The 27,653-nt window shown below is 49.3% G+C and overlaps 1 protein-coding gene across 4 annotated transcripts in view; it reads left to right on the top strand.

The window, feature by feature from the left end:
- LOC123761013 (uncharacterized) overlaps positions 1-27,653 on the top strand; it is an 89,797-nt gene that overhangs the window by 6,853 nt on the left and 55,291 nt on the right. For all 4 annotated transcript variants that reach the window (XR_011231096.1, XR_011231097.1, XM_069339326.1 and 1 more), the window contains exon 2: positions 10,488-10,690. Coding sequence is in view for 2 of the 4 variants with exons in the window: in XM_069339324.1 (XP_069195425.1) it covers positions 10,488-10,690 (203 nt within the window). In the remaining 2 variants the exon portion in view is untranslated. The remainder of the gene's footprint in view (positions 1-10,487; positions 10,691-27,653) is intronic.

Genomic DNA, 27,653 nt, shown 5'->3' with positions numbered 1-27,653 from the left:
TGAATGTGTACCAACAAATATCGGAAGTCGACGACACCATTGGATGTCGAGTCGCACTTTTGATGAAATTTACATCGTAACTCGAAATTATCGTAAGTAGGGGCAATCGTATGTCGAGGTGCCACTGTATACATAAATGAACATGAAACATTGGTGTGAATGAATGGAATGAATGAATGTATGATTTGGAGGAGCAATGTTGGTGAATACAATGTTGGAGGAGTGAGGGAGGGCTGGCTGGGTGTGACAGCTCACACTCTCTGTGTTCTGAATGTGTTGATGGTGAATGTATATAGTGTGTGACAGTGTATAGTTTGTAAATAGATTGTATATATATACATAAATTAGCATGATACATGGTAAATGTGTGCAACATATGTGTACAAAAGTGTCATGCATGCAACAGTGTCCTCGGACAGTACGGATGTTTTACTGCCATAATATAGTGTACGTGTTCATTATACATAGGATTAGCACGTCAAAACAAATAAAATGTATTTGGAACTGTGCGCAAAAATGAACAAAAATATATTCGCGGCAACTCGCGTGCCCCACCCTGGGAGCATACGTCACGGGCGAATGGGGAATGATGACATCACGCACCAACTTATGGACCCCATAGCAGCCAAAGTACGTACAAGTTCAATTTTTTTTTTTTACATACCCATACTGAGGGAAGGGTTTTTGGCACTTTAAAAAAACAAAAGAATTTTTTCAAGAGAATTTATTTCCTGCGCACTGGGGGGGGTGTCATATTTAGAGGCGGCGCAGTTAAAGGGTTAAGGGTCTCGAAGGTTCAAGAAGATCTTCGATAGTTCCAATATTATTGAAACGTCTGTCGACTTCCGGTGAGGCTTACCTCCAGTTCTTTATTGGACTTATTGGTCCTCTTTCTTACTACTTATCTTTTTCAATACTATATCTAATTATTTTATAATTACATCTACTCTCTGTACTCTGTCTCGACATTACTAGTAATCGTTATTTACACCTTGTAGGCACCCTCCCTGAAAGACTGGTAGTGCAGCTCGGACCTCATGCGTCCTGCGCATGCGCCGTGGGTGATGATTTTGTTTATGGATGGTGTAAACATGTGTTTGTGTTCCGCGTCCTTTATCGCAGGTAATTCACTGCTCTCGCTCCTCCTATCTCCCCAGTCATAGCCCCCTAGATACTGGTGGTGTTCTGGATTTTATATATATGGAGAAGACATCTAGTTCTTTTTTCTGCATACGGCTGTGGGGTGGCTTGAAGGGGCGCCCCTTCACCTCTACACTACACCTAATCTTCTCCTACACACACAACTCTGGACATAATCCACTAGTGATGCTCCCAGAATATTACATTGCTAATCTGTTTCGTGACATGATAGTGCCTGTGCTCTACAGGTGAGATTATATTGTCTGGCGACACTGTCAGCCAGGTGCTGGTTCTCAGTTTTTGGATGAGTGTTAGGTATTGTTTGTAGCATGTTGTTTGGCCAGTTTGCGTGCATCTTAACGTGACCTTATTATGTCTGTGTACAGTATATTGTTATTTGTTACACTGTGAGGCATGGCCCTGTATTTCAGTAACTTTTGTTTAGTCTTTCAGTGCCTTGATCTTTTCTTGCCTCTGGGTGCTCCTTCATCGACTCCTTCAGTGCTCTCTGGACACTCGTTCATTGACCGTCGTGCAGTGCCTGGTTGCACCCTTATATATACATTGAACTCACTCTCTCTGTATATATAGTAGATCCATGTACACTAAGTTCCCGATTGCTGCCTAGGTCTTATTCGTTCCTCATATTGATTATACTCCCTTGTCCCCTAGCTGCTGGTGCTTGGACTACAGTATATTTAAGGTCTTTTCTATCTCTATACTACACATTGTTGTGTATCTTAGTATGTGAATATTGGCTATACTACTGTTTGTGCTAGGTTGGACTATGTAAATGTTCATTTCTCGGACTTTGAACAGCCCCCAGTGTTCAGTTATAGTACTGAGTTCTTTCATCTTCTTGTATGTCACTACCAGCTTCTGGGTTGCAATGTCTGCTAATGGATGTAGATTTCCAATCATCCACTCCTGCCCCTACAGTTCCTTTTCATTGTGACAGGAGCTAGGATTACGGCTCTGGCTACGGGCTTTTCTTCGTGTTCCTTTTCCAGACAGTACATTTTTGTTTTAGTGCAGTACACTGTCCTGGTTAGTTCACCTCGACATTACTCGGCGACACGTGCCTCCTCCTGCCCCGCTGGAGCTGGTTGTGCCGTTCCTGTGGGATGCGGTGTCACTGTTTTCCGCTTTGCGTCTCGCGTTTCAGCACGTGGTTCTCGCTTCCTCATTGGCCTCGGCCTGGGCCCTGGTTCTTAGGTTTTCGTTGCCATTTTGTCCTTGCTGTTTGCAGAGTTTGCAGTTTGGCAGTTTCTGCAAGCAGCTACTTCTCATTGTCATCCGTTATCGGACTTGTTGATCCTTCAGGGGTTCCAGTGGGGGTTCCTCCAGGATGGGGCGTGTCTGCTCGCCCGGGTTGGTTCTTTTCCAGCTCGCCAGGTTTGGGTTACTGGTTCCCTGGTGGACGTTCCTTCTGGTTTCTTGACGGTCTTGGATTCAGGCGCTGCTTGCTTGGTGTCCGCACCCAGGGGTTTTCCCACAGCTCCGCCTCTTTGTAGGGAAATTTGTCTGGAAATTTTGACTAGTCTCTCATCATCCGTTTGGTGATTAGGTGGTTAGTTGATGGTGTCCTTGCAAGCTTTGTCTTGGCAGCGGTATGGGGTTTTTCTGGCAGTCCTTCCTTTTCTTTTTGTCTCTTCATATTTATACTTTATTGATGTGGTCTTGTTCTTCTCGCATGAAGGTCCGGACCGTCGGCTTGCGACATGCTGTCACCTTGTCTTGTGCAGCGCTGGCAGAGCCGCTACGGATTGCTTTCAGTTTTGAGGTTCCTTCTGCACGGTTTTGCGAGCTGTCTCTGTTACAGCCCTTATGGGATGCAACCGGGTTCTTTTCTGATGGTATTAGAGTTTGGGTATCCGGCCCCAAGTTAGTAGAGGCTTTCAGGGGATGTGCTCAGTAATGCAAGTAAAATGAAAAGGGGAGGCACATTAAATAGACAAGTTTGTCACTTTATACCATGTATAATTAGTCTTCCCACCACCATAGATATATAAAAGTCATAAACGGGAAATATCACTACACAATGTACATCATCGTCTCACTCTGAAGACGCTGAACACTTGGCGAAGCACACTCCGTGCAGTCTTGCCTGGTTTCCTATTCCGCGGCACTACCCTCTGCAGGTACCAGGAAACAACGATGAGTCTACCCTGGCCACAGGCCAGCCAAATCACAATTCCACTGGGTGCCTCGTCGTGAAGGCCCACAACCACAGTCCAGACTATAGCTGGCAGGTACCAATCGGCCTCATGCTGTTAAGCCACTTCACGAGCGAATACTAGGGTTGCGAGCCCTAGGCAGGAGCCTCGTGTAACTCGCTGGTTACTCTTCTCGTTCGGCACCACAGTCGGCCGTCTCTTCCACTAGCCAGCCCCGGGTACGGTGAATCCCGTCACTGCCACTCCTCAGGCAGACAGTTGAACATTCTACAGTTCTCGTCCAGCGGTGGCTCACTGCTTTTGCAAAGCAGATGGGTGAAGAGACCTTGGCTGCCTTGGGTAGACTGACTCTTCCTGCATCACAGCAGCTCTATATTGACTCTGTGAAAGCAGACATGTCATCAGTACTGGGACACTACATGGGAACCACGAGGAAACATCACTTACTGGTTTATAAACAAACGTACAGCTTCTAGCTCAATAGATGGGCCTGATGTTCTGAGCACCACCTCATCAGAGGTCAGCACTAGCTACCTCACGAGCTACCAGGACAAGAATCTAGCATGTCTAGCTGGCATATTCCTGCCACCACTAGATGGCGTCGTCCGTTTCGTGGGGGTTTCGGGAGCTGACTCACAGATGGCATTGACGTCACTGCTCCGTGCTCTGATGATGAACTTGGGTTCGTAACAGTCTCGGGCGTTGTTTACTTCCGGCCTGCTCATGTGCAGCCTGAGCCATCCTGGAGCCATCCTGACAGGGGGCTCTTTTCTCTCCTCTTATCCTCGGTTTGAAGTGGTCCCTTTGATTCAGGTTTATTTATCTACCGTTTCTGCTGCTTTGGGTTCTGGTGGCCGTTTGTTCATTTGTGGCCGTCTCTTCTTTTCTGGCAGGGTTGGAACAGCTGTTTTTCTGCCCTGGGGTTGTTGATGCTTGGTTCCCCCTTCCGCTTCCCAGAGAGTGGGGAGCTGCACAGACATGCTGTGCAGCTCATGTGACGTCATGCTCGTTTGTTTGTTTTCATTTGGGGAGTTATGTCCACTCGTTTGTCTATTTTTGTCATTTTAACCAGAATAGGGGTTTGTTTTGGGGCGCTTACTTACTTTTCTGGGTGCCTGTCCCGGTCGATGGCAGATATAGACTGCTACAAATCACATGTGCATTTCTATAGGGCATTGCTCCTCGTGCCTCTCTGAAGGGGCTAGATTTTGATTCATGGTCCCCGGTAGGCCTAAAACTCCATTCACACTGACCGATGCCAAAGTCTAAGGATATACATATCAGCCTTGATAGCTCTGGGGAACCTCCAGGACTCCCCCAGAAAAGGGCATTTCATTACATTCAATGCTGGTTTTTTGCTTTTTCAAAATAAAAGTTCTTATTATATACCACACCATGGGTCCTAAGATGGATGGTGAGGGAACAGGATGGATGGATAGGGGGGTGGATGGATGGATGGTGAAGGGGGATTGGATGCATGGTGGGGGGACTAGATGGATGGTGGTGGGACTGGATGGATGGATGGTGGGGAACTAGATGGATGGATGGTGGGGGAACTGGATGGATGGATGGGTGGTGGGGGAATGGGATGGATGGATGGATGGATGGATGAAGGGGGACTGGATGGATGGTGGGGGGACTAGATGGATGGTGGTGGGACTGGATGGATGGTGGTGGTGGGATTGGATGGATGGATGGTGGGGGAACGGGATGGATGGTGCTCTCTAGAGTGGAATACTGCTGCACAATGACAGCCCCCTTCAGAGCTGGAGAAATAGCTGACCTGGAGAGCGTGCAGAGATCCTTTACTGCTAGAATCCACTCAGTAAAACATCCAAACTACTGAGACTGACTAAAGAGCCTAAACCTGTATTCCCTTGAGTGCAGGCAGGAGAGATACATAATAATTTACACGTGGAAAATAGTAGAGGGGCTGGTCCCAAACCTGCACACAGAAATAACATCACATGAGACCAGAAGGCATGGCAGGATGTGCAGGATACCCTCGTTGAAAAGCAGAGGTGCAACAGGTACTCGGAGAGAGAACTCTATCAACATCAGAGGCCTGAGACTGTTCAACACGCTTCCACTACACATAAGGGACATAACTGGCCGACCCCTCACAGTGTTCAAGAGAGAACTGGATAAACACCTCCAAAGGATACCCTATCAACCAGGCTGTGACTCATACGTCAGGCTGCGAGCAGCTGCGTCCAACAGCCTGGTTGACCTGTCCAGTAACCAGGAGGCCTGGTCTACCAATGAGGTGGTAGAGGTACTTGGAATTAAGGTAGAAAAACTAAACCTAATTATTATTCTAATATATAAACCGCCAGATACAACGGTTGAGGAATTCACAGAGCAGATGCACAAAATAGAGAACATGCTTGATAACCTAGCAAACCCAGCTGCAGATATTATCTTTCTTGGAGATTTCAATTTACCAAGTCTAAGATGGAGAATGGCAAACACAAATATCATAGCAGGGAATGACCCGGGAAATAACCAACCACAGGTCAGAGAACTTTTGAGATTCTGTGACAAATTCTCGCTCAGTCAACAGATTACAGAACCAACTAGGAACGAAAACACACTAGACTTGTTATTCACAAACAATGATGAACTAATCAGAGACATTACAATCTCAAATACTACATACTCGGACTATAAGCTCATTGAAGTGCGAACTAGCATAAATAACGGTAGTAGGTCTAAGAGACCCAACAAGCGAGGAGGAGTATTCAATCAATTAAATTTCAACAATAAGAGGATCGACTGGGAAAAAATAAATGTAAACCTTGCAACCATTCAATGGGAGACGGTCTTAAGCGATAAAATTCCCACACAGGGAATAGCTTCAACTGACTGCTGAAGCTTACAAGGTCTGCTTCAAGCACGTGCCTGTGAGGAGGGTCAGAAAGATGACCACTCTAGAAAGAGAACGCAGACGACTGTACAGGAGAAGGAAAAAAATAACGGAAATGCTTCGGCAGACACGACTATCACAAGAAAGGAAAATAAACCTAAACAGGGAGATCGAAGAAATAGAACAAACGTTGAAGCGATCATATGAGTCTGAGGAAATGGAATGGGAACAGAAAGCTATACAAGAGATAAAGAAAAATACAAAATATTTTTTACGCAAAATCAAAATAAAAAACCTCGACCAGTATTGGACCGTTAATTACAAATGAAGGTATGTACACAAAAAACAACAAAGAGATTAGTGAAATTCTAAGAAGCCAGTATGAGGCTATGTTCAGCACACCAATAAACATGAAAGTTGATGACCCAGACAGCTTCTTTATGAATGACATTCAAGCTGCAGATAATATAACGGATATTAACACGAACTCGAAGACTTTGAAAGAGAAATTGATAATATGCCCATGCACTCAGCTCCTGGGCCTGACTCATGGAATTCAATATTCATAAAGAAATGTAAAGTACCAATAGCGCGAGCACTCAGCATAATATGGAGAAAGAGCCTGGATGCAGGGGAGATACCAGCTGCACTTAAATCTGCAGATATAGCTCCTCTGCACAAGGGGGGTAGTAAAGCCTTGGCAAAAAATTATAGACCAGTTGCACTAACGTCACACTTATTATGTGTTTGAAAGAGTGATTAGGAATCAAATTTCTAGTTTTATGGAAAATAATGAGCTACACAATTTAGGACAACATGGATTTAGAGCGGGCAGATCCTGCCTGTCAGTTACTCAACCAATATGACAAAATCACAGAAGCTCTAGAAGAAAAGCAAAATGCAGATGTTGTATACACAGACTTTGCAAAGGCGTTCGACAAATGTGACCATGGGGTGATAGCACACAAAATGAGGTCACTGGGAATAACTGGTAAAGTAGGATGCTGGATACTCGATTTCCTGTCGAATAGAACACAAAGAGTAACAGTAAATCAAATAAAATAAAGTCCAAGCGCAGTTAAAAGCTCTGTACCTCAAGGTACAGTCCTTGCACCGCTACTGTTCCTTATTCTCATATCAGATATAGACAAAAATACAAGTCACAGCTTCTTGTCATCCTTTGCAGATGACACAAAAATCAGTATGAAAATTACCTCTGCTGAAGACGTTGAAAAACTACAAGCAGATATCAACAAAGTTTTCGATTGGGCAGCAGAAAATAGCATGATGTTTAACAGTGATAAATTTCAGGTACTCAGATACGGCAAAAATGAGGATCTGAAACATAATACAGGGTACAAAACACAATTGAATCTGCCCATAGCAGAAAAACAGCATGTCAAGGATTTGGAATAATGATGTCGGACGTTCTAACGTTTAGGGAGCATAACCAAGCAGATATTGCGTCGGCCAGAAAAATGATAGGATGGAGTACGAGAACTTTCAAATCCAGGGATCCCATCATAATGGGTGTACTCTTCAAGTCACTTGTGTTGTCCCATCTTGAGTACTGCTCAGTACTAACTTCCCCCCTTCAGAGCAAGAGAGATTGCCGAAATAGAGGGAATACAGAGAACATATACGGCACGCATAGACGAGATAAAACACCTAAATTATTGGGATCGTCTCAAAGCTCTCCAAATGTACTCTCTAGAAAGGAGACGAGAGAGATACCAAATAATATACACATGGAAAATACTGGAGGGCCAGGTCCCTAATCTACACAGTAAAATAACAACGTACTGGAGTGAACGATATGGAAGAAAATGCAGAATAGAACCAGTGAAGAGCAGAGGTGCCATAGGCACAATCAGAGAACACTGTATAAACATCAGAGGTCCGTGGTTGTTCAACGTTCTACCAGCGACTATAAGAAATATTGCCGGAACAACCGTGGACATCTTCAAGAGAAAACTAGACTGTTTCCTCCAAGGAGTGCCGGCCCAACCGGGCTGTGATGGGTATGGGGGCCTGTGGGCCGCTCCAAGCAACAGCCTGGTGGACCAAACTCTCACAAGTCTAGCCTGGCCTTGGGCTGGGCTTGGGGGGGGGGAGGGGGGTAGAAGAACTCCCAGAACTCCCAGAACCCCCAGAACTCCCAGAACCCCCAGAACCCCATCAAGCAGGTATCAAGCAGGTCGATGACCAGGCCGCCGGGACGCTAAGTCCCGGAAGCACCTCAAGGTAACCTCAAGGTATGGTGAAGGGGGACTGGATGGATGGTGCTGGGACTGGATGGATGGTGCCGGGACTGGATGGATGGATGGATGGATGGTGGGGGAATGGCATGGATGGATGGATGGTGAAGGGGGACTGGATAGATGGATGAGGGGGGTAAGTAGATGGATGAGTGGTAGGGGAACTGGATGGAGGAGGGGGATTGGATAGATGGTGGAGAGAACCTCCATCCCCCACACTGCATCCTCCCTGCTACCCCCATCCCATCACTGGACCCTCCCCGCTACCTCCATTTCCCCCCCCCCCCACACAGCCCCCTCCCCTCTATCACCATACCGCCACTGGACCCTCCCCACCACCTTCACCCCCTCACTGCCCCCTCCCCCAGCTGTACCCTCCCAACCACATCTGGATCTTATTAATACAGAATACTTCCTTCCTACCAACTGGTGGATCGGAGGTTCACTGCCTGAGACTGCTGCCTGATTATTAAACTCAGGTTGTTTACTGACTGTGAAAGCCTGATTGACTGTAAATGGCTGAATGACTGTAAATGCCTAACTGGTTGCTACAACAACTGTGAATGCTTGAAATGCATGACTGACTTGTGACTGTAAGTGACTGGTTCTGACTGGCTGCCACATAACAGAGGCAGTGAAATGTTTGAAAGGAAAATTGGAACCAGTGATGCAGATATGAATGCGCGAGCAGGGGCGGTCTCGCCTCCCCCTCCCCCTCTTCTTCCTCACCCTCCCTATGCACCAACACCGCTCCTCCCTCCCTTCTCACTGTCTCCCATACACCAACAAAGAGTCTTCAGTGCAGTTAAATGTTCACTTATTTTATGTATTGTTTATATTTATACCTGATTGTTTTTTGTGGGAAAAATATGAGTAGTATTCTGTATAAAATGTATTTTTAAGTTAATATTTTTGGGGGTGTGGAGTTTACATTATTTCTTATGGCTAAATTCATTGGTTGACAAATTTTTGGATGATGATGTGTCTGGGAACGGATTACGATCGTGAACAAAGGTACCACTGTACTGTGTGCTGGTCTCGCTGCGGTTTTTAGCAACATGTCTTGAGTCGACATTCAGGCACGGGGGGGGGTGGGGTGGGGGTTGGAGGTTGAACAGGGTCTTGGCTGCGAGGTATCATGTGAACATTCAGGTTCCTTCCCGGCCGTGTGTGGCTTTGGGGCACCTATTGTGGCTGTCTCTCTCTTCCTCGTCTTGAGACCTGTGGTGCTGCCGCCTCTCGGGTAAGTCCCTCCTTTTACTTATCTTTGGGTAGTTAGCTTCAGGGAGCCGACGGGGCTCCCAACAGAAAACAGCGTTGAATATAATGAAATGCCATTTTCTTAGTGAGCCTGGAGGCTCCCTGACACCTTCCCTCTATCTGGTCAGTGGTTTTCATCATTCAAGAACTAGAATGGTGGGCTGCCTGCTACCCCCTACCCCTTCCTACCACCCATTTTCTGGATGAGCCTATAGGATGACTGCCGAGTTCCTTGTCCAAAACTCGGGAAGGAATCACACCGCAAATGGTGTTTCATTACATTCAACTCTGGATTTTTCACTCTCCCCGGAACATTTGTTTTATATCACCTATTTTTCAAATTCACCACACATTTAAATATCTTGGGACACCACTCATAGTCATCAACCTTTAATACAATACTTAGGCACTAGAAATATCCTTAAGCTCCTCTGATGTAGCAGTGTGTGTAATTACCTAAGTGTAGTTAAATGATGAGAGCTATGCTTGTTGTGTCCCGTCTTCCCAGTACTCCTTGTCATGTAACGCTTTGAAACTACTGACAGTTTTGGCCTCCACTACCTTCTCACTTAGCTTGTTCCAACCATCTACCACTCTGTTTACAAAAGAAAACTTTCTAATATTTTTCTGGCATGTGTGGGGGTGACTCTGAACCCCCCACTGGGAATAAGAGCCTCAAGTTTGAGCCATTGCAGTATTGTGCTTGCTCAGAAAGTATTTAACATTCATTATAAAGTGAATTTGTAACATTTGACAGATTTAATCAAATGTTCTGCTTTCTTTTAGATCTGAAAGGCAAATTCAAGAGGATGTGTCCACAGTGCATGACTGCCGTTCATGTTCGAATTCATGTCTGTGCTTGTGGACACAGCTTTCTTAAGGAAAAACTGGAAGTTGACAAGAAAAAGGAGGCCCATCAGCTGGTGATGGGGAAGAAAGCTGCCAAGAACAACACGCTCACCCGGTCATTTGCTACTCTTCAGAAACATGTACTGTAATATAATTTATTCTGTTTACAATATCATTATTTACCTACATAATGTACTTACATATAATTACTCTAACAGAAATAATAACTTTAATTCCACAAAAGTACTGTATAGAGCAGTGGTCAGTACAGTGAAGTCACAACTGATAGGTCCCGAGTAAGATTTCCATGATAGAAGTGGGATGTTTGGGCATGGTTTCTTTTTACCTAGCTGTAAATAGGTACCTGGGAGTAAGGCAACTATTGTGGATTGCATACAGCAATTGTTCTAGGGAGACCTCGATAAACTGAACAGGTTTACTGTCCCCGACAATGGGGGACCAAACCATATTCATTAGTAAACACTGAACATTATATTGAATATGTGGTATAATTTCCCAGGTAAAATGTAATGTACACAAAAATACAATAATTTACTAGGAATATTTGTGGAAGTGTAATGGAGACTAACATATTAAATAATATATTATTTCAGTGGGGAGCCCCTTTTTGCTCCTTGGAGCTATTGGATATTCGCTATACAGTATTAGTCTGGGGCTTCAGTCGATGGAGTTCTGCCTACTGGGGACCACGAGCCAAAACCTTACCCCCTCAGAGAGGCGCAAGGAGCAATGGCCTAAGGAAACCTCCTTGTACAATGTTACCTTGGTTTTTTAATTTAATCTGTTCCCAGCGATCGAAAAAAGACCCAATTCCTTAGTACAGTGGTACCTCGGAATACGAGTTTTTCGGAATATGAGCAGGATTTGCTCGGAAAATGTGCCTCTGAAGGCGAGGGTTACTTCGGAACACGAGTTTGTTGATACGCGTACAGTTGTTTGTTGTTGTTAAAGATTTGCTACCTGGAACAAAAAGTTCCAAGTAACACGGGCTATGGTGAGCCCGTAGATAGTTATACGCGTACAGGCCGACTAGCACGTGGTGGCACGGCAATCGCGCCTCAGTTTACCAGTACCTTGCGCCCAGTGACTATCCCGCCTGAATTCGCCACAAGGATTTATAGTTTTTTGTCGGATTTTTGGTCATTTGAGCATAAAAGTTATTATATATCTCGCCATGGGCCCCAAGAAAGCCAGTGGTAAGGTTCAAACTAAGAAAATAGTTGTTAGTAGAGGATGTCCCTTCTTCATTAAGAAAAATGTGTGAATTATGGGAAGAACTGCAAAGTTTTGTTGAAAAAACTCGCCCAGATAAAGCTGTAGCAGGCCGTTGCATTGACCTTTTAAATGACAATGTGATGTCTTACTACAGACAAGTGTTAAAATGTAGGGAAAAACAAGTGTTTTTAGACAGATTCTTAGTAAGACAAGCGAGTCTTAGTGGTATGCAGGCAAAACGTGCCAGTGTGTGCACACCAGTGAAGTCCTCACTGCCTGATGTTATAATGGAAGGGGACTCCCCCTTCCAAACAGTAACACCTCTTCCTCCCTCCTCCTCACCATCTTCCATACACCAACAGCATTCATCAGCAAGGGTAAGTAATAACTTGAACATAGTTTTGTAGGTTTATTTAGATGAATTAGGTATAAAATTTAGTTTGAAGTGAGGTTTTTGGGTAGTCGGGAACGGATTAATTCATTTCCCATTATTTCTTATGGGGAAATTAGCTTCGGAATACGAGTTTTCGAAATACGAGCTGTCTCCAGGAACGGATTAAAATCTTAAACAGAGGTACCACTGTATTTATCCAGCTGGCTCAGCTTTTTCTTGTGAGGCTGGGGCTTTGGGGGGACGGCTCGGCTGCCGGGTCCTGCTGTAGAGGTTCCCGGGGCTGGGGAAGGGCTGACTTATGGTCCCTTGGCTCCCATTGGATCCCGTTGGACCCCGCCAGGGCTCTCTACCCTCTGAGTGGAGCTTGCGGTTACGGGGAGTGGGTTTTTTTTCTTTCCCCCCTTTGCGTACGAGTTGTTGGGCATCGGGCCCTCTCCGGGTTCGGTTCCTTGTCCCTTTGGGTCCGTCGGTTCCGTCCTGTTGGTGGGTCCTCTTCTCTGTTTTCTCACCCTTCTTCTCTGGGATAGGACTTCTCCGTAATGTCGAGGTCATGTTCCCCTCGTATCGGGGTTCTGCATGCCATTTGGTCTCAGGTGCGACTGTGCCTTTATGAGCCTTCATGATTTTGTGCTTGCTTCTGTCAGATCTCGAAGGTTCGGGAAGGTCTTCAATTCTTCCCGTATTATTGCAACGTTTGTCGTCTTCTGATGAGACTTCCTCCAGTCCTTTCTAGGACTCGTTGGTCCTCTTCCGTACTTCTTCTTGGTTTTCGGTAGTCTTGTTCTTTTGTAATTATATCTTCTCTCCGTGTTCTGTCTTGACACTGCTAATATTCCTTAAATTCTCATAGTTGGAGCCATCCCCGCCGGGTGGGTTGTGCGGTTTGGACCTCATGTGTCCTGCGTATGCGCCGTGGGAGTTTTTATTTATGGACGGTGTACACAGGTGTTGGTGTTCCGCGTCCTTGTTTTCTTGGGTGCTTTGCCTCTCTCGCTCCTCTTATCTCTCCAATCCAAGCCCCGTAGATACTGGGGGTGTTCTGGATTACCAATATGAGAAGGATGCCTAGTTTTTCTCTACCTACGGGTGTGGGGCGCCACATTCCACCCTTCCTTGCTCTTCTGCACGTGCGGCTCTGGCCTTATTCCACTAGCGGTGCCCCCAGAATATTCTCGGCTCTGATGAGTCGTGACACGTTAGTGCCTATGCTCTGCAGGTGAGTTTATGCAGTCGGCTACCTCTTTCAGTCAGGCGCTGGTTCATGGTTTTTGGATGAGTGTTGGGGATTAGTTGTGGTGTTTTGTTTGGCCCTGGTTGATTACCTGGTTGATTACCTGGTTGATTACCTGGTTGATGGGGTTCTGGGAGTTCTTCTACTCCCCAAGCCCGGCCCGAGGCCAGGCTTGACTTGTGAGAGTTTGGTCCACTAGGCTGTTGCTTGGAGCGGCCCGCAGGCCCACACACCCACCACAGCCCGGTTGGTCTGGCACTCCTTGGAGGAATAAATCTAGTTTCATCTTGATGATGTCCACGGTTGTTCCGGCAATATTTCTCATGCTTGCTGGGAGGACGTTGAACAACCGCGGACCTCTGATGTTTATACAGTGTTCTCTGATTGTGCCTATGGCACCTCTGCTCTTCACTGGTTCTATTCTGCATTTTCTTCCATATCGTTCACTCCAGTACGTTATTTTATTGTGTAGATTTGGTACTTGGCCCTCCAGTATCTTCCAGGTGTATATTATTTGATATCTCTCTCGTCTTCTTTCTAGGCCCATTACGTGCTTTTTCCTGTGGCCTTCCTTGTTCGTCTGTGTTATTTGTTAACGGGGCCGGTGGGGCACGGCCCTGTCTTTCGAGGTCTAATCATGGACACTCATTCCTTGACCGTTGTGCAGTGCCTGGCTGAGCCCTTCCATATACATTGGATTCTCTGTGTGTAGTAGGTCATGTCCCTTTTGTTCCCGATTGCTGCCTGTCTTCATTCCTCATCTTCCTTCTACACTCTTGTCCCTAGCTGCTGGAGCTTGGAATGTCTTTCTGGTCTTTTTCTTGCATTTTTCTGTTTTTCTCCTCTCCTACACATTATTGTAATTACCTAAGTGTAATTACCCAAGTGTAGTTACAGGATGAGAGCTACGCTCGTGGTGTCCCGTCTTCCCAGCACTCTTTGTCATATAACGCTTTGAAACTACTGACGGTCTTGGCCTCCACCACCTTCTCACCTAACTTGTTCCAACCGTCTACCACTCTGTTTGCGAAAGTGAATTTTCTTATATTTCTTCGGCATTTGTGTTTAGCTAGTTTAAATCTATGACCTTGTTCTTAAAGTTCCAGGTCTCAGGAAATCTTCCCTATCGATTTTATCAATTCCTGTTACGATTTTGTATGTAGTGATCATATCACCTCTTTTTCTTCTGTCTTCTAGTTTTGGCATATATAATGCCTCTAACCTCTCCTCGTAGCTCTTGCCCTTCAATTCTGGGAGCCACTTAGTAGCATGTCTTTGCACCTTTTCCAGTTTGTTGATGTGCTTCTTAAGATATGGGCACCACACAACAGCTGCATATTCTAGCTTTGGCCTAACAAAAGTCGTGAACAATTTCTTTAGTATATCGCCATCCATGTATTTAAAAGCAATTCTGAAGTTAGAAAGCGTGGCATAGGCTCCTCGCACAATATTCTTTGTGTGGCCCTCAGGTGATAGTTTTCTATTTAGAACCACCCCTAGATCTCTTTCTTTATCAGAATTCTTTAAAGATTTCTCACATAATATATAGGTTGTGTGGGGTCTATGTTCTCCTATTCCACATTCCATAACATGGCATTTATTAAAATTAAATTCCATTTGCCAAGTGGTGTTCCATATACTTATTTTGTCCAGGTCATCTTGAAGGGCATGACAATCATCCAAGTTTCTTATCCTTCCTATTATCTTAGCATCATCAGCAAACATGTTCATATAATTCTGTATACTAACGGGTAGATCATTTATGTAGACAATAAACATCACTGGTGCAAGAACTGAACCCTGTGGTACTCCACTTGTGACATTTCTCCAGTCTGATACATTGCCTCTGATCACTGCCCTCATTTTTCTATCAGTCGGAAATTTTTTCATCCATGCTAGAAGCTTATCTGTCACCTTTCCAATATTTTCCAGTTTCCAGAACAAGCTCTTATGTGGAACTCTGTCGAAAGCCTTTTTTAGGTCCAGATAGATGCAGTCAACTCAACCATCTCTTTCCTGTAATATCTCTGTTGCTCGATCATAGAAACTGAGTAAATTTGATACATTGTGTGTTTTAGTATGTGCTTTTTGGCTCTACTAATGCTAGGTTGGACTTCATCCACGTTCAATTCCCTGATTTTGCACCACACCTGTATTTGGTTATGGTCCTGAGTGTTTATCTTCTCCTTGTTTGGCACTTCCAGTTTCTGGGTTGCCCTGTATGCAGGTGGATGTCACTTCCGTTCTGCCTCTCCTGCCCATGCAGTTTCTTTTCGTTGGGCCGGGAGGTGGTGAGTTTCAGGCTGGGTTTGTGTTCTCTTTTGGGCAGTGCATTTTTGTTTTCGTGCTGTTCATGTCCTGGTTTGTTCTCCTCATACCTTACTCGGTATTGTGTGCTCGAGACTCTGCCTCGAGTCTCTCACCATCTGTTGGTGTTCAGGTTGCTTTGTTGATGGTGTCCCACCTGCGTGCTTCGTCTCGGCGACGGTGTGGGTTTTTTGGCGGTCCTTCTTTTTCATTTTGTCCCTTTGTAGGTTTGCTGCATTTTGTTGGCGTGGTCTTGTCCTTCTCTTGTGGAGGTTCAGGGCCGTCATCTTGCCACATATTGTCGCCTTGTCTCGTGTGGCGCTGGCGGAGTTGTTCTGGGTTGCTTCGGTTTTGGTGTTCCCTCTGCACCCCTTCGCAAGCTGTCTCTGGCAGGGTTCACCTCCCGGCCTGCTCTTGTGCCGCTTGAGCCGTCCTGGTTCTTGGATTGGGTGCTCTCTTTTCTTCTCCTCGGTTTGTTGTGGCTCCTTCAGTTCTGAATTGTTTTCTGAGGCTCTTTTCTTGTTGGCATTGGCCTCTGGGGGTCGGGTCGGGGTGCTTCATGCTCTCCTCCAGCGCCAAGGTTTTGGCTCTTTTGGCCCTCGTGATAGATTTGTTCGCTTCATAGACTCCATAGACTAATGCCCCGGTCTAATATATCACACAATAGCCCGATAGCTCCAGCAAGCCTCCAGGGCTCACCCAGAAAATGGAGTTTCATTACATTCAACGCTGTTTTCTGTGGAGAGCCCCTTCGGCTCCCCAGATCTATATCAGACTGATGTGTGTATATTAGACTGTGGCAACAGTCAATCGTTCTAAGTTAACAAGTTCAGTTAACAAGTTAACAGTCAACAGTTCTAAGCCTACCGGGGACCAGAGCCGGAACCTGGCCACCTCAAGAGAGGCACGAGGAGCAATGGCCTCAAGACACCCCTGTGTAACTGAAAGCAGTCTTTGTCTGCCATCTACCAGATCAGGCACCCAGAAAGGTAGGAATTTCAAAACAAACTACTGCTGGCCAAAAAATTGCAAACCGAAAGCGAAAAAGCAAACAGAACTCCCCAATCAAAAACCGGGAAACAAACATGACGTCACCACAACCCCCCACGCATCCGTCTGCGCAACCCCCCCCCTCCTCTCTGGGAGGGGGGATGGGGGGTCCCAGACCTCCACGCCGGCAATTCTCTCCAGTTTAAAGGCTGTTGTGATGGCGAACGGTAGATCACTCTGGCTCCACTCTTTGTGCAGTGCGGTGTTGTTGCTCTGTATTGGTGGTGTGTGAGCCAGGAGTAACACAAGAGTACTGGGGCTGCATGCACCTAAGGCTACCTTCCCTAGGTGCTCCGTAAGTACTGCCTATGTGGCTTCAGGGTTATCTTCCATGAACCATTCAGGAGCAGCTACCTCCGTGTGGTTCTGTCGCTGCTCGGTGATTGCCCGTCCTTGGGGGTTCAGCTGGGGAGGTTCTTACTCCTGTTTTCCCTTGGGCAGGAGGTAGTTTCGTCGCTGGCTGGGGTGCGAGGTACTGTGCAGCTGTCTGATATACGCATAGTAACCGGTTCTGTTCACTTGGCGATGTTGTGCTTTTGTGGGGGTTTTCTTTTGTTTTTGTTTTGTTTTGCCTGGCAGGAGTCTGCCAGGTGTGGTGGTAGGACCACTAGTAGGTTTTTGGTGGCTCTCCATTAGGTTTCCCTGCTTGCACATGTTGCAGGGGTTCAGCTTTTAGATTGTTTGCTTTGTAGTTCTGGAATAACCGGTTAGCATTACCTTGAGGGCTTCCCTTAGCAGTCAGATTAAGGGCCCTGGAAACCCCCATTGGGGCTCAGTGGTCCAATATAAGAGACCTCTGAGTCCCACCTCGCTTTGTGCGAGTTTGAAGGTTGCTCTGTCCCCCTGTCTCAGGGTGACATTCGCCGTCTGCCTCTGCCCTGCTGCCTATTGGGGTCAGTGACACCTATGACCCGGAGTCCTGCAAGTGGTGTTCTTTGCTTGTACTGTCTCCACTCGATTATCCGGACTATATGGGAAGGATCCCCAGCCGGATAATCACTTGTTCCAGATAATAGTACTTTTTCACCTCTGAGTTCAAAAGGGACCATTTCCAACAATTTTTATACCACACTCGTGATTTGAATTGTCACACACTAATTAGTGTGGGGCTGGGTGGGTGGTTAGTAACCTAGCTGGTAGGTGGGCAGGGAAAGTGGTTAGGCAGGCAGGTGGGTTGGTAGGCAGGCGGGTTGGTAGGCAGGCAGTCATAGGTGGGTTCAGGCAAGTGGGTTTTGGATGAGTGGATGGCAGGCAGATGGGCTTGGTGGGTGAACAGGTTCGAGCAGGCAGGTGGGTGAATAGGTTGGTGGGTGGGTGAATAGGTGGGTGGGCGAGCAGGCAGGTTGGTAAACAGGTGGGTGGGTGGATTGGCAGGTAGGTGGGTAAACAGGGAAGTAGGTGAACAGGTGGGTGGGTGGGGTGAGCAGGCAGGTGGGTGGGTGGGCGAGTATTCAGGTGGGTGGGTGGGCGAGCATTCAGGTGGGTGGGCTATCAGGCAGGTGGATGAACAGGTGGCTGGGTGGATTGGCAGGTGGATGAACAGGTGGCTGGGTGGATTGGCAGGTGGGTGTGCAGGCAGGCAGGTGGGTGGGCAGGGAAGTGGGTGAACAGGTGGGTAAGTGTGCGTGCAGGCAGGCAGGTGGGTAAACAGGTGGGTGGGCAGGGAAGTGGGTGAACAGGTGGATGAGTTGGTGAGACTGGAACAGACAGATGACACATGTGATCTCCTGCCTGGTCCCCCCCCTTCCCCCCTCCCCCCCCCACGCCAGCCTTCCCATCTACCCTCCACATGTGTTTACTAGTTGTGTTTTTGCGGGGGTTGAGCTTTTTTGCTCTTTCCGCCCGCCTCTCAACTGTCAATCAACTGTTTACTACCTTTTCTGTGGGGAGCCCCTACGGCTCCCTGGAGCTTATCGGGCTAATGTGTGTTATGTTAGACCGGGACATTAGCTAAGGAGTTCAGACCTACCAGGGACCAGCGCCAGAACCTGGCCCCTTCAGAGAGGTTTCAGGGAGCAATGGCCCTGGAAAACCCCATATGGTTGGGGGTTTTCCTTATCTGCCATCGACCGGGGTTAGGCACCCAGAAAGGTAGGCGTAACAAAACAAACCCCACATGGTAAGAAACTACAACAAAAACCGAACAGAGAGGTAGAAAACTCCCTACAATCCCAAGGAAACAAGCAAACAAGCAAACATCACACTTTACTGCCGCGCCGATCGTCCGCGCAGCCCTCCCCACCCCGGGAGGGGGAGGGGGGAGCCCCGGACCTACCGCGCCGGCTGCCAAGCTCCAGTTCGTTCGCTAATGTCAACCGGGATTGACGCTTCTCTGGCCTCAGTTTCCTAGGCGGTGTTTGCCTTGTGTGGCGTTCACTGCCGTGTGTTGTGGTGTGCGGTGGCCAGGAGTACTTCATCAGTGCCGGGGCTGCATGTGCTTAGTGGCTGACTTCCCTAAGCGCCCTGTGAGTACTGCCCTTGCGTTACAGGGTTATCTTCCCTGGGGCGTTCGGGAACCATTCCCGTAGAGGTTCTTGCTGCTCGGCATTTGCCTCGCCCTTGGGGCCAGCTGGGGCTTGGGGCCCTTGTTTGGCCCTGGGTAGGGATTGGTATTGTGCTGGTTAGGGCGTCAAGGTGTTGCGCAGCCTGCCACCTAAGCGGCGGCCGGTTTCTGTTGCCTCTGGAGACGGTGTACTTTTGCGGGGTTTTTCTTTTGTTTTTCATTTTCTTGCCTGGTGGGGGTCTGCCTAAGGTGGTTATAGTTCCACTGGTAGTGTTTGGCGGCCCTCTGCTAGGCCCCCGTGCTTGTACACGTCTCAGGGGTTTTCAGTGCTATAATCTACCCTCTTGTTTTGTTTGGGTTTCTTAACCGGTTAGCAACACCTTGCCCGGGCTTCCCGTAGTTGTTACCCTACGGGCCCTGGAAACCCCTGTCTGGGCTCGGGGGACCATTGAATGTGTCTTCCGGGTTCCAACCCGTCTTGAACGGGATCGTTGGTTGCTGTTCCCTTGTCTCCGGGTGACAGTCGCCATTTTTACCTCCGTCATGCTGCCTGTTGGGTCACTGACACCTTGACCCGGAGTCTTGCGAGTGTTTCTCTGCTTGTTCTCCAGTACTCTCCTGATGTTATTACTGTTCAGAGTACAGGCGGCATCCGTGTTGCAAGCTAGGTTAGGTTGCTGCAACATGCTAGGTTGGTTTCCCACTCGAATGCCCCGTGGCCGCCCCGTTTGGTTAGGTGCTGCTCGCCCCTTTCTCTCCATGTTCCCGGCTCCGGACCGTCTGCGGGTTTCGGGGTCGGGGCGGGGTTCAGTTGCGGCAGAGACTCGGGCGGTTTTCGGGGGATGCCCCGTTCGGGTTGGGGACGGAGGTTTGAGCCTGTGCCTCCTGCCAAGGCTTCTGGGTCTTACCAGCGGCCCTTTCTTGTTGCCTTTCCCATGGGCTCTTGCTTTTCTTTAAGGGCGGAGGGCTTGGAGGACGGCTCTGCCCCGGGGCCTCTGTTGTTGGTTCCCGGGGCTGTGGGGGTTGCCTGCTAGCAGTTCTGGGGCGGTTTTGCCCCTTCAGGGGTTTTTCTGCTGTTGGGCGTCGTTTTTCGCCCTTCCAGACTGCTAGCTTCCCACATTTGCTGGCGTGTTTTTGTGTATTAAGCGTCAGTCACAGCCCCTGCTGGCGGCCATTTTCGTCTGCCGGTTTCCCGGCGTGGCCACCAGGGCGGCGTTGCGGTTTGTTTACATGCGTCTGGGTGTGCGAGCGAGCGTCTCTGGTGAGTTTTCAAAAACTTTGCAGGGTTTTTGTTCTCCTGTTGTCGTTTCTTTGTTTTTCTGGTGTTTTCTTGCCGTTGCCTGTTCCTCTGGGAACGTTTGGGTGTTGATTTTGGGTCTGAGCCTCTGGGTTTAGGCTCAGTGCCCCTGGCTGGTATGCTTGCTCCCACACCTTGCCCCTCGGTTTTCGGTCTGTTGGGACCGTTTTCTCAGGGCGTTCTGCTGGGGTCTGTGCTTTGCCTTTTAGTGGTGTTCTCCGCCGGCAAATGTGGTGGTTTGGGCTCCCCCTGGTTCGATTCTGGGTTCCTTTGGGTTCCTTGGTTTCGTTCTGGAGGTTTCTTCCTCTTGGGCCCCCTTTTGTGGGTTCAGGGGACTTTGTTTCCTCGTGTGACCCGGTTCTGCCTTTTGGGGTTCCGGGGTCTTCCTGGCTTGCAGACTGAGCTTTTTGGGTCTTGGCACATGTTGTGGTTGTGCTGGGACTTTGTGGTTTTGCTGTCGAGGTGGGCCTTTTGATGCAGTTTTGTGCCTTCTTTGCCTGGCCGGCGTAGTGCTCTTTGCCACTAGTCGGCGGCTTGTGCTTTTACAATATATGTCCTCACCTAGTTGTGCTTGTGGGGGTTGAGCTCTGGCTCCTTGGTCCTGCCTCTCAACCGTCCGTCAACAGGTGTTTCGGTTCCTGTGCCTCTTGGGCTCTGTCATGTCTACATGTGACATTGTATGGGGGTCAGCCTCGTTACTTGTGTGAGGAGTCGCCACATTACTTCTTAGTGCCTTCCCGTTCCCATTCTGACACTCGGGGGGGGAAAAAAAAAAAAAAAAAAAAAAAAAAAAAACTTTAATTCTATCTGTGGCTCTTTTGGGTACTCAGTTTCCACCTGTGTCCCCTAGTGCGTGTGCCCCTTGTGTTACATAGCCTGTCCTTCTCAACCCTGTCGATTGTTGGGTTGAGTTATCCTTCTCAACCCTTGGGTATCTTGTATGTGGTGATCAGGTCTCCCCTCACTTCCTCTTCCAGCGAAGTGTGGTTTCATTCCCGTAGTCTCTCCTCATGACTTCGGTAGTGTACTTTTTCTTTCTGAAGGGGTTCTGTTCCCTTCTCTGTTGACTGGGCGCTGGGGGAGCAGCTCGCTCTGTTGCCTCTCGCTTGGTCCCGCTGTTGGTGGGCGCTTTGGGTTGTCTTCCGGCCTCTGCTGGCGTCGGAGGACGGCTTCTCCCCCTTGGGGGGGGGTTCAGAGCTGGCGGGGTGGGCTTCTTCCCTGCGCTTCGTCATTTCTTCTTCGTGGGTGCGTGGGGCGTGGTCGGTCCGCCCCATCCTTCTGGGCTTCCCGTCTGCTCTTTGCAGTCATGAGCTTTTCCAGTCTGCAGTTCTTCTGGACTACTTCCGTCTGCGCCCTGGATCCTCTGCCCTGCTCGGAGGACTGTTGTCTCCTGTTCGGATTCTGTTAGGGCCGGGTGCATGGATGGTGGACCTGGACCTCCAGGTCACTTCTTGGCACGTTCCTCTCCAGTTTTTCTGGGGCTAGCACGGTTGGTAATTACCTATGTGTACTTACCTAAGTGTAGTTACAGGATGAGAGCTACTCTCGTGGTGTCCCGTCTTCCCAGCACTCTTTGTCATATAATGCGTTGATTATATTTGTCATATTGTCATATAATGATTGTCATATGTCATAATGTCTTCATATGTTTGTCATACAATGCTTTGGTGGTGGGGCTTCAGGTTTGCTGTTTTTATTGCATTCCCTATTTTGTGAAGGGCACTTTGTATACTCTTTGCATCTTTACCGGATCTTAGTGCCCTGTCTGCGTCTGAGATTCGGTGTCTGGCCTACCTCGATGACTGGCTGGAGTGGGCTCCCAGTCAGTCCGCTTGTCTGCTCGCCAGGGGATGGTTCTTTCCAGATCGCTGGGTTTGGTTTCCTGGTGATCTGGAGGTTTTACCTTCTGTTTCCGTCCCGGGTTCGGACCTGGGCCTTGTTTCAGGCTCTTGGGCCCCTCATTGTCTTCCCTCCAGAAGTGTTACTGTGGCTGTGGTCCCGCCTTTGGCTGTTCAGGAGGGGGTCCCGGGTTGCTCAGCGGTTGCTTGGGCGGTTGTGCGGGAGTTTGCACTTCGGCGTGCTTGTCTGCCCGCGGAGTCGGGTTTGGCTCCGGCGTCGGTTGGTTCCTACGGAGACTCCACTTCCGCCTCTTGCATTCCTTGGGTTCCTCTGGGGGATCTGGTGTTGGTGCTGCGTCACCAGCTTCCTCTTTGGGGTTTTCGGGGTTCCGTGCCTTGGCGGCTCCCCGAGCCTTCGCTCGATGTGTTCACGGACGGGTCGTCTCTCGGCTGGGGCTTTGTGACCAGTGCTCACCAGGTCGGCCGAGGTCGATGGAGTCTGTCTTTCCGTCGGGCTCACAGCCCGGTTCAGGTGTTCATGGCTGTCTGGTTTGCGCTTCGGAGGGTTTGGGTCACTAGGTACTCTACCATTCAGCTCTGTTTGGACTGTTCTCTGGTGGTTCTTGCCGGAACCACAGGGGGTTTGGTTAACCATGTGGTTCGTGTCCGGGGTGTGTCCTGCGTCCTGGTGGACAGCTGTCTCGGTTCATTCCTCTTCGTGGGTTGGCCAGTCGTCGCCGATTCGTTTTGTTGGCTCTGTTGGGCTTATGGACTCCTGGCCATGGACGTCTTCGGGTCGGCGTGGTCTAGGCGTCGCCCGTTTTGTGGCGCCCTTCCCACCTGCGAGGACTTCACGGTGGAGGCTTTCGGCAGGCCTGGTCGAGGTGGGGGGTACCTGTACCTCTTCTCCCGGTCCAGCTGTTGCTTCGGGTTCTGGCTCAGTTGCAGCCCATTCCCACGAGAACAGTCCTTATGGTTCCACTGTGGCCGGCCCGGCCTTCTTTTCAGACGCTGCTTGATAGGTGTCCGTACCCGGGGCGTTTTTCCTGAGGCTTCGCCTCTTTCAGCAGGCCGAATCGGTCCTGTCCGTGACTGGTTCGGCCTTCTCTTTGGCTCTTCGCGTCTGGTATTTTGACGCAGGTATCGCCATCTCTATGGTGTTCAGGTGGCTTTGTTGACGGTGTCCCACCTGCGAGCTTCGTCTTGGAGACTGTATGACGTTTATTACGTCTTCTCGCGTTTTGTTTCCCCTCCGGCCTGCTCATGAGTCGCCTGAGCCATCCTGGTCCTTGTTCAGGGTGCCTTCTTCTCTTCCCCTCAGTTTGTGGTAGCCCCTTCGGTCTCAGTTTCCTCCTCTTTGGTACTGGTGGTAGCTTTATTGGTGTGCAGCCTTTCTCTGTCCTGGCGACGGTCGAGACGGCTGCTTTCCGGAGGGGTTCTTGGGGTATTGGTACTTGTTTGGTTTGGCCGGGGGGTGCGTCCTGTGTTGTCCAGTTGTGCTTTTTGCTGTTGCTGGCGTACCGTGCCGGGGGATGCGCTGTGGTTGATCCGGTTCCTTCGTTCCCTGTTTTCAGGGCTCGGGTCTCCCGGGTCGTCCGCAGTGTTTTCCTTCTTACTGCGGTCTGTCTTTGCGCCCGTGCTGTTCAGACGTTTGCAGCAATTGCTGCTGTGTTGGTGACGTCTCGGGCTCATTTCGGGCGCAGGGAATTGTGGGTCGCACAGGTTTTTGGCCGCCCATCCATATGTGCGTCTGTTCTTGGGCGTTCTTGTTGCCTTGGGTCGCAGGTTTGCGACCGGTTGTCTTGGCTTTGCGTTGCAGAGTTTGTGGCGGCCGCCTCCCGGGTTAGCCCTTTCTTTTCCTTCTCTTTGGGTATGAAGCTCCAGGGAGCCGTAGGGGCTCCCCACAGAAAACCAGCGTTGAATGTAATGAAACGCCATTTTCTGGGTGAGCCCCGGAGGCTCCCTGGAAACCCTCCCTCCCACCGGTCGGCGGTTTTTTCGCGTTGGTTGAAGCTTAGCTTCCGAACTGGAGCTTGGCAGCCGGCGCGGTAGGTCCGGGGCTCCCCCCTCCCCCTCCCGGGGTGGGGAGGGCTGCGCGGACGATCGGCGCGGCAGTAAAGTGTGATGTTTGCTTGTTTGCTTGTTTCCTTGGGATTGTAGGGAGTTTTCTACCTCTCTGTTCGGTTTTTGTTGTAGTTTCTTACCATGTGGGGTTTGTTTTGTTACGCCTACCTTTCTGGGTGCCTAACCCCGGTCGATGGCAGATAAGGAAAACCCCCAACCATATGGGGTTTTCCAGGGCCATTGCTCCCTGAAACCTCTCTGAAGGGGCCAGGTTCTGGCGCTGGTCCCTGGTAGGTCTGAACTCCTTAGCTAATGTCCCGGTCTAACATAACACACATTAGCCCGATAAGCTCCAGGGAGCCTCCGGGGCTCACCCAGAAAATGGCGTTTCATTACATTCAACGCTGGTTTTTTTTTTTTTTTTTTTTCCACACCACACACACACACCCCCCAGGAAGCAGCCCGTGACAGCTGACTAACTCCCAGGTACCTATTTACTGCTAGGTAACAGGGGCACTTAGGGTGAAAGAAACTTTGCCCATTTGTTTCTGCCTCGTGCGGGAATCGAACCCGCGCCACAGAATTAAGAGTCCTGCACGCTATCCACCAGGCTACGAGGCCCCATGTGTCGACACGTGGGTGTTGACACTCTGTATGATGACTTTAACATATGTACCTTAAGTTCTGACCAATCCCATTTTATTTTATTGTCAATATTTAAATGAATAAATAGCAAACCAAATACTGTACTATTCAACTATTATAGTGTTATTTAATTAATATTCGTAACTAGATCTCCACAGCAATAAGAAAACAATATAATTTTTGCAACACCCCCAATGCCATCCCCCTTTGTTAGGCTTAATGCAGTCACATACACACACAACAGTTCTTCCTTCCTCCATGACCAACTCACTCCCTCCCTCCCTCCCTTCCTGACCAACTCCCTCCCTCCCTTCCTGACCAACTCCCTCCCTCCCTCCCTTCCTGACCAATTCCCTCCCTCCCTCCCTTCCTGACCAACTCCCTCCCTCCCTCCCTCCCTCCCTGACCAACCAACTCCCTCCCTCCCTCCCTCTCTCCAGTCACCACCCACCCACCCTACCCCCTCCTACACCATGAGGCTGAACGGCCGCAAGTTAAACCTCTCCAATTTTTTATCTGGCTCCCATGGACATTTTGGCCGGATATTGAGAACTTTATCCGGTCACAATTTTGTCCGTATAAGGGCGTTTTACGGATGTTCAAATCCCAGATAATCGAGTGTCTACTCCAACTCACCCAGTCCACCGAGACTGATATTTGGGTGCAGGCAGCTTTAGCGTTGCATGCATGGTTTAAGTTGCAGCAACGTGCGAGGTTGGTTGCCTTTCTGGATGCTCCACAGCTGCCCCGTTGAATTATACTGGTAGTGAGACTCGGGCAACTTCGGGGATTGCCCCTTCCGGATTGGCGGCGGAGGCATTTGAGCCTAGTCCTCCTGCTGGAGCTTTTGGGCCTGCCAGCGGGCCCCCCCTTCATCCCTGCTTTTCCGGTGGACTCTGCTTTTTCTCCAAAGGCAAAGGGTTTGGAGGACGGCTCGGCTTTGGGTCTTGACATGGAGGATACCGGGGCTGGGGAGGAGTTGACCTGGGGGGGCCTGGGCCCCACTGGTCCCTGCTTGGGTGTTTGGTACCCCTTGATGCGGGGCTTGTTGTTACAGGGGTTATCTTCTTGAGGTCATCTTGAGGTCATCTTGAGAGGATTTAAAGGATTTTTAGTGTCCCCGCGGCCCGGTCCTCGACCAGGCCTCCACCCCCAGGAAGCAGCCCGTGACAGCTGACTAACACCAAGGTACCTATTTACTGCTAGGTAACAGGGGCATAGGGTGAAAGAAACTCTGCCCATTGTTTCTCGCCGGCGCCTGGGATCAAACCCAGGACCACAGGATCACAAGTCCAGCGTGCTCCTGGCTCGGCCGACCGGGGGAGGGGTTTTCCTATCCCCCTCCCTGTACGATTTTGTTATGAGTTCGACTGCTCCCCAGGTTCGGTTCTGAGTTCCCTTGGGTTTCTCGGTTTCCTCTTTCTGAAGGTTTTTGACTTTCCACATCCCACCGAGGAAGGTGTGGGAGGCCCCTTGCGGCTTACCGCCTGCAAGACCTGGATTACGCCTCGATATTGAAGCCTTCTTCTTTTTGAGTTTGGCTCCTCTTTTCCTTATTGGGTGCATTACAAGGTACCAGAGTCTTCCTGGCTGGCAGACTGTTTTTTCTTCGTGGAGGGCTTGGCATTCATCCTGTCGGACTAAGCACTTGAATGGCGAGAGTTGCCTACGGTCATTCAGGTTTTCCTGGGGGATGATTTGGAGCACCTCAAGGCGTGCTTGTTTGCCCCCGTCCTTCCTTATGATGTCGGCCAGGTGCGGCTTCACGTGCAGGTTCCCTCCCTTTTGGCAACCCTGGTGGCCGAGGATTTGTGCGCCCATGGGCACTTAGCTTCAGTCTTGTTTCTTTTCCCTGCTGGAGCTGTCTTTGGACTGGCTCGTGCTGGGTGTGGAGGAGCTGGGTTCCGGGCCAGGGTCCGGTAGGCTTGCTTCAGCAGCTTGGGTGCAGGCTGCTTTGGTGAAGTTGTGTGCGCCGTTTCTGAGGGAGGCAGTGTCTGTTCTTCGCTTCTCGCCTTGCGTGCTGACAAGTGGTGCTCGTCCAAATTTTTGGAATCGTCTTGAGCCTTGGCTCTTAGATTTTCTTCCCCTTTTCTGGGGGGGAGCCCCTATGGCTCCCCGGAGCTTACTAGGCTGATATGCTAATGTCAGACTTTGGCATCAGTCATATGTATGGAGTTCTTATGGGCCTACTGGAGACCACGAGCCAGAACCTGGCCCCCTCTAGAGAGGCAAGGGGAGCAATGGCCTATAGAAACCCCTGTGTAATTGGAAGCATTCTATGTCTGCCATCAACCGGGTTAGGCACCCAGAAAGGTAGGCATCCCAAAACAAACCCCTATTCTGGTGAAAATTGCAATCAAAAGCCGAACGAGTGGATAGAACTCCCCAAACAAAAACGAGCAAACTAGTATGATGTCATCTGTCGTCGCACCGCTGTCTGTGCAGTCCCTCCCTCCCCGGGAGGGGGAAGGGGCAGCACCAGACCTACCGTGCGGCAATCCACACCCCAGTTCTTAAGGCTGATGCTATCGGCTCGGT

Source organism: Procambarus clarkii, chromosome 41, assembly GCF_040958095.1.
Source record: "Procambarus clarkii isolate CNS0578487 chromosome 41, FALCON_Pclarkii_2.0, whole genome shotgun sequence".
Classification (NCBI taxonomy): Eukaryota; Metazoa; Arthropoda; class Malacostraca; order Decapoda; family Cambaridae; genus Procambarus; species Procambarus clarkii.
Note: the sequence above shows the minus strand (reverse complement) of the source record. Positions and strands in the feature narration are given on the sequence as shown.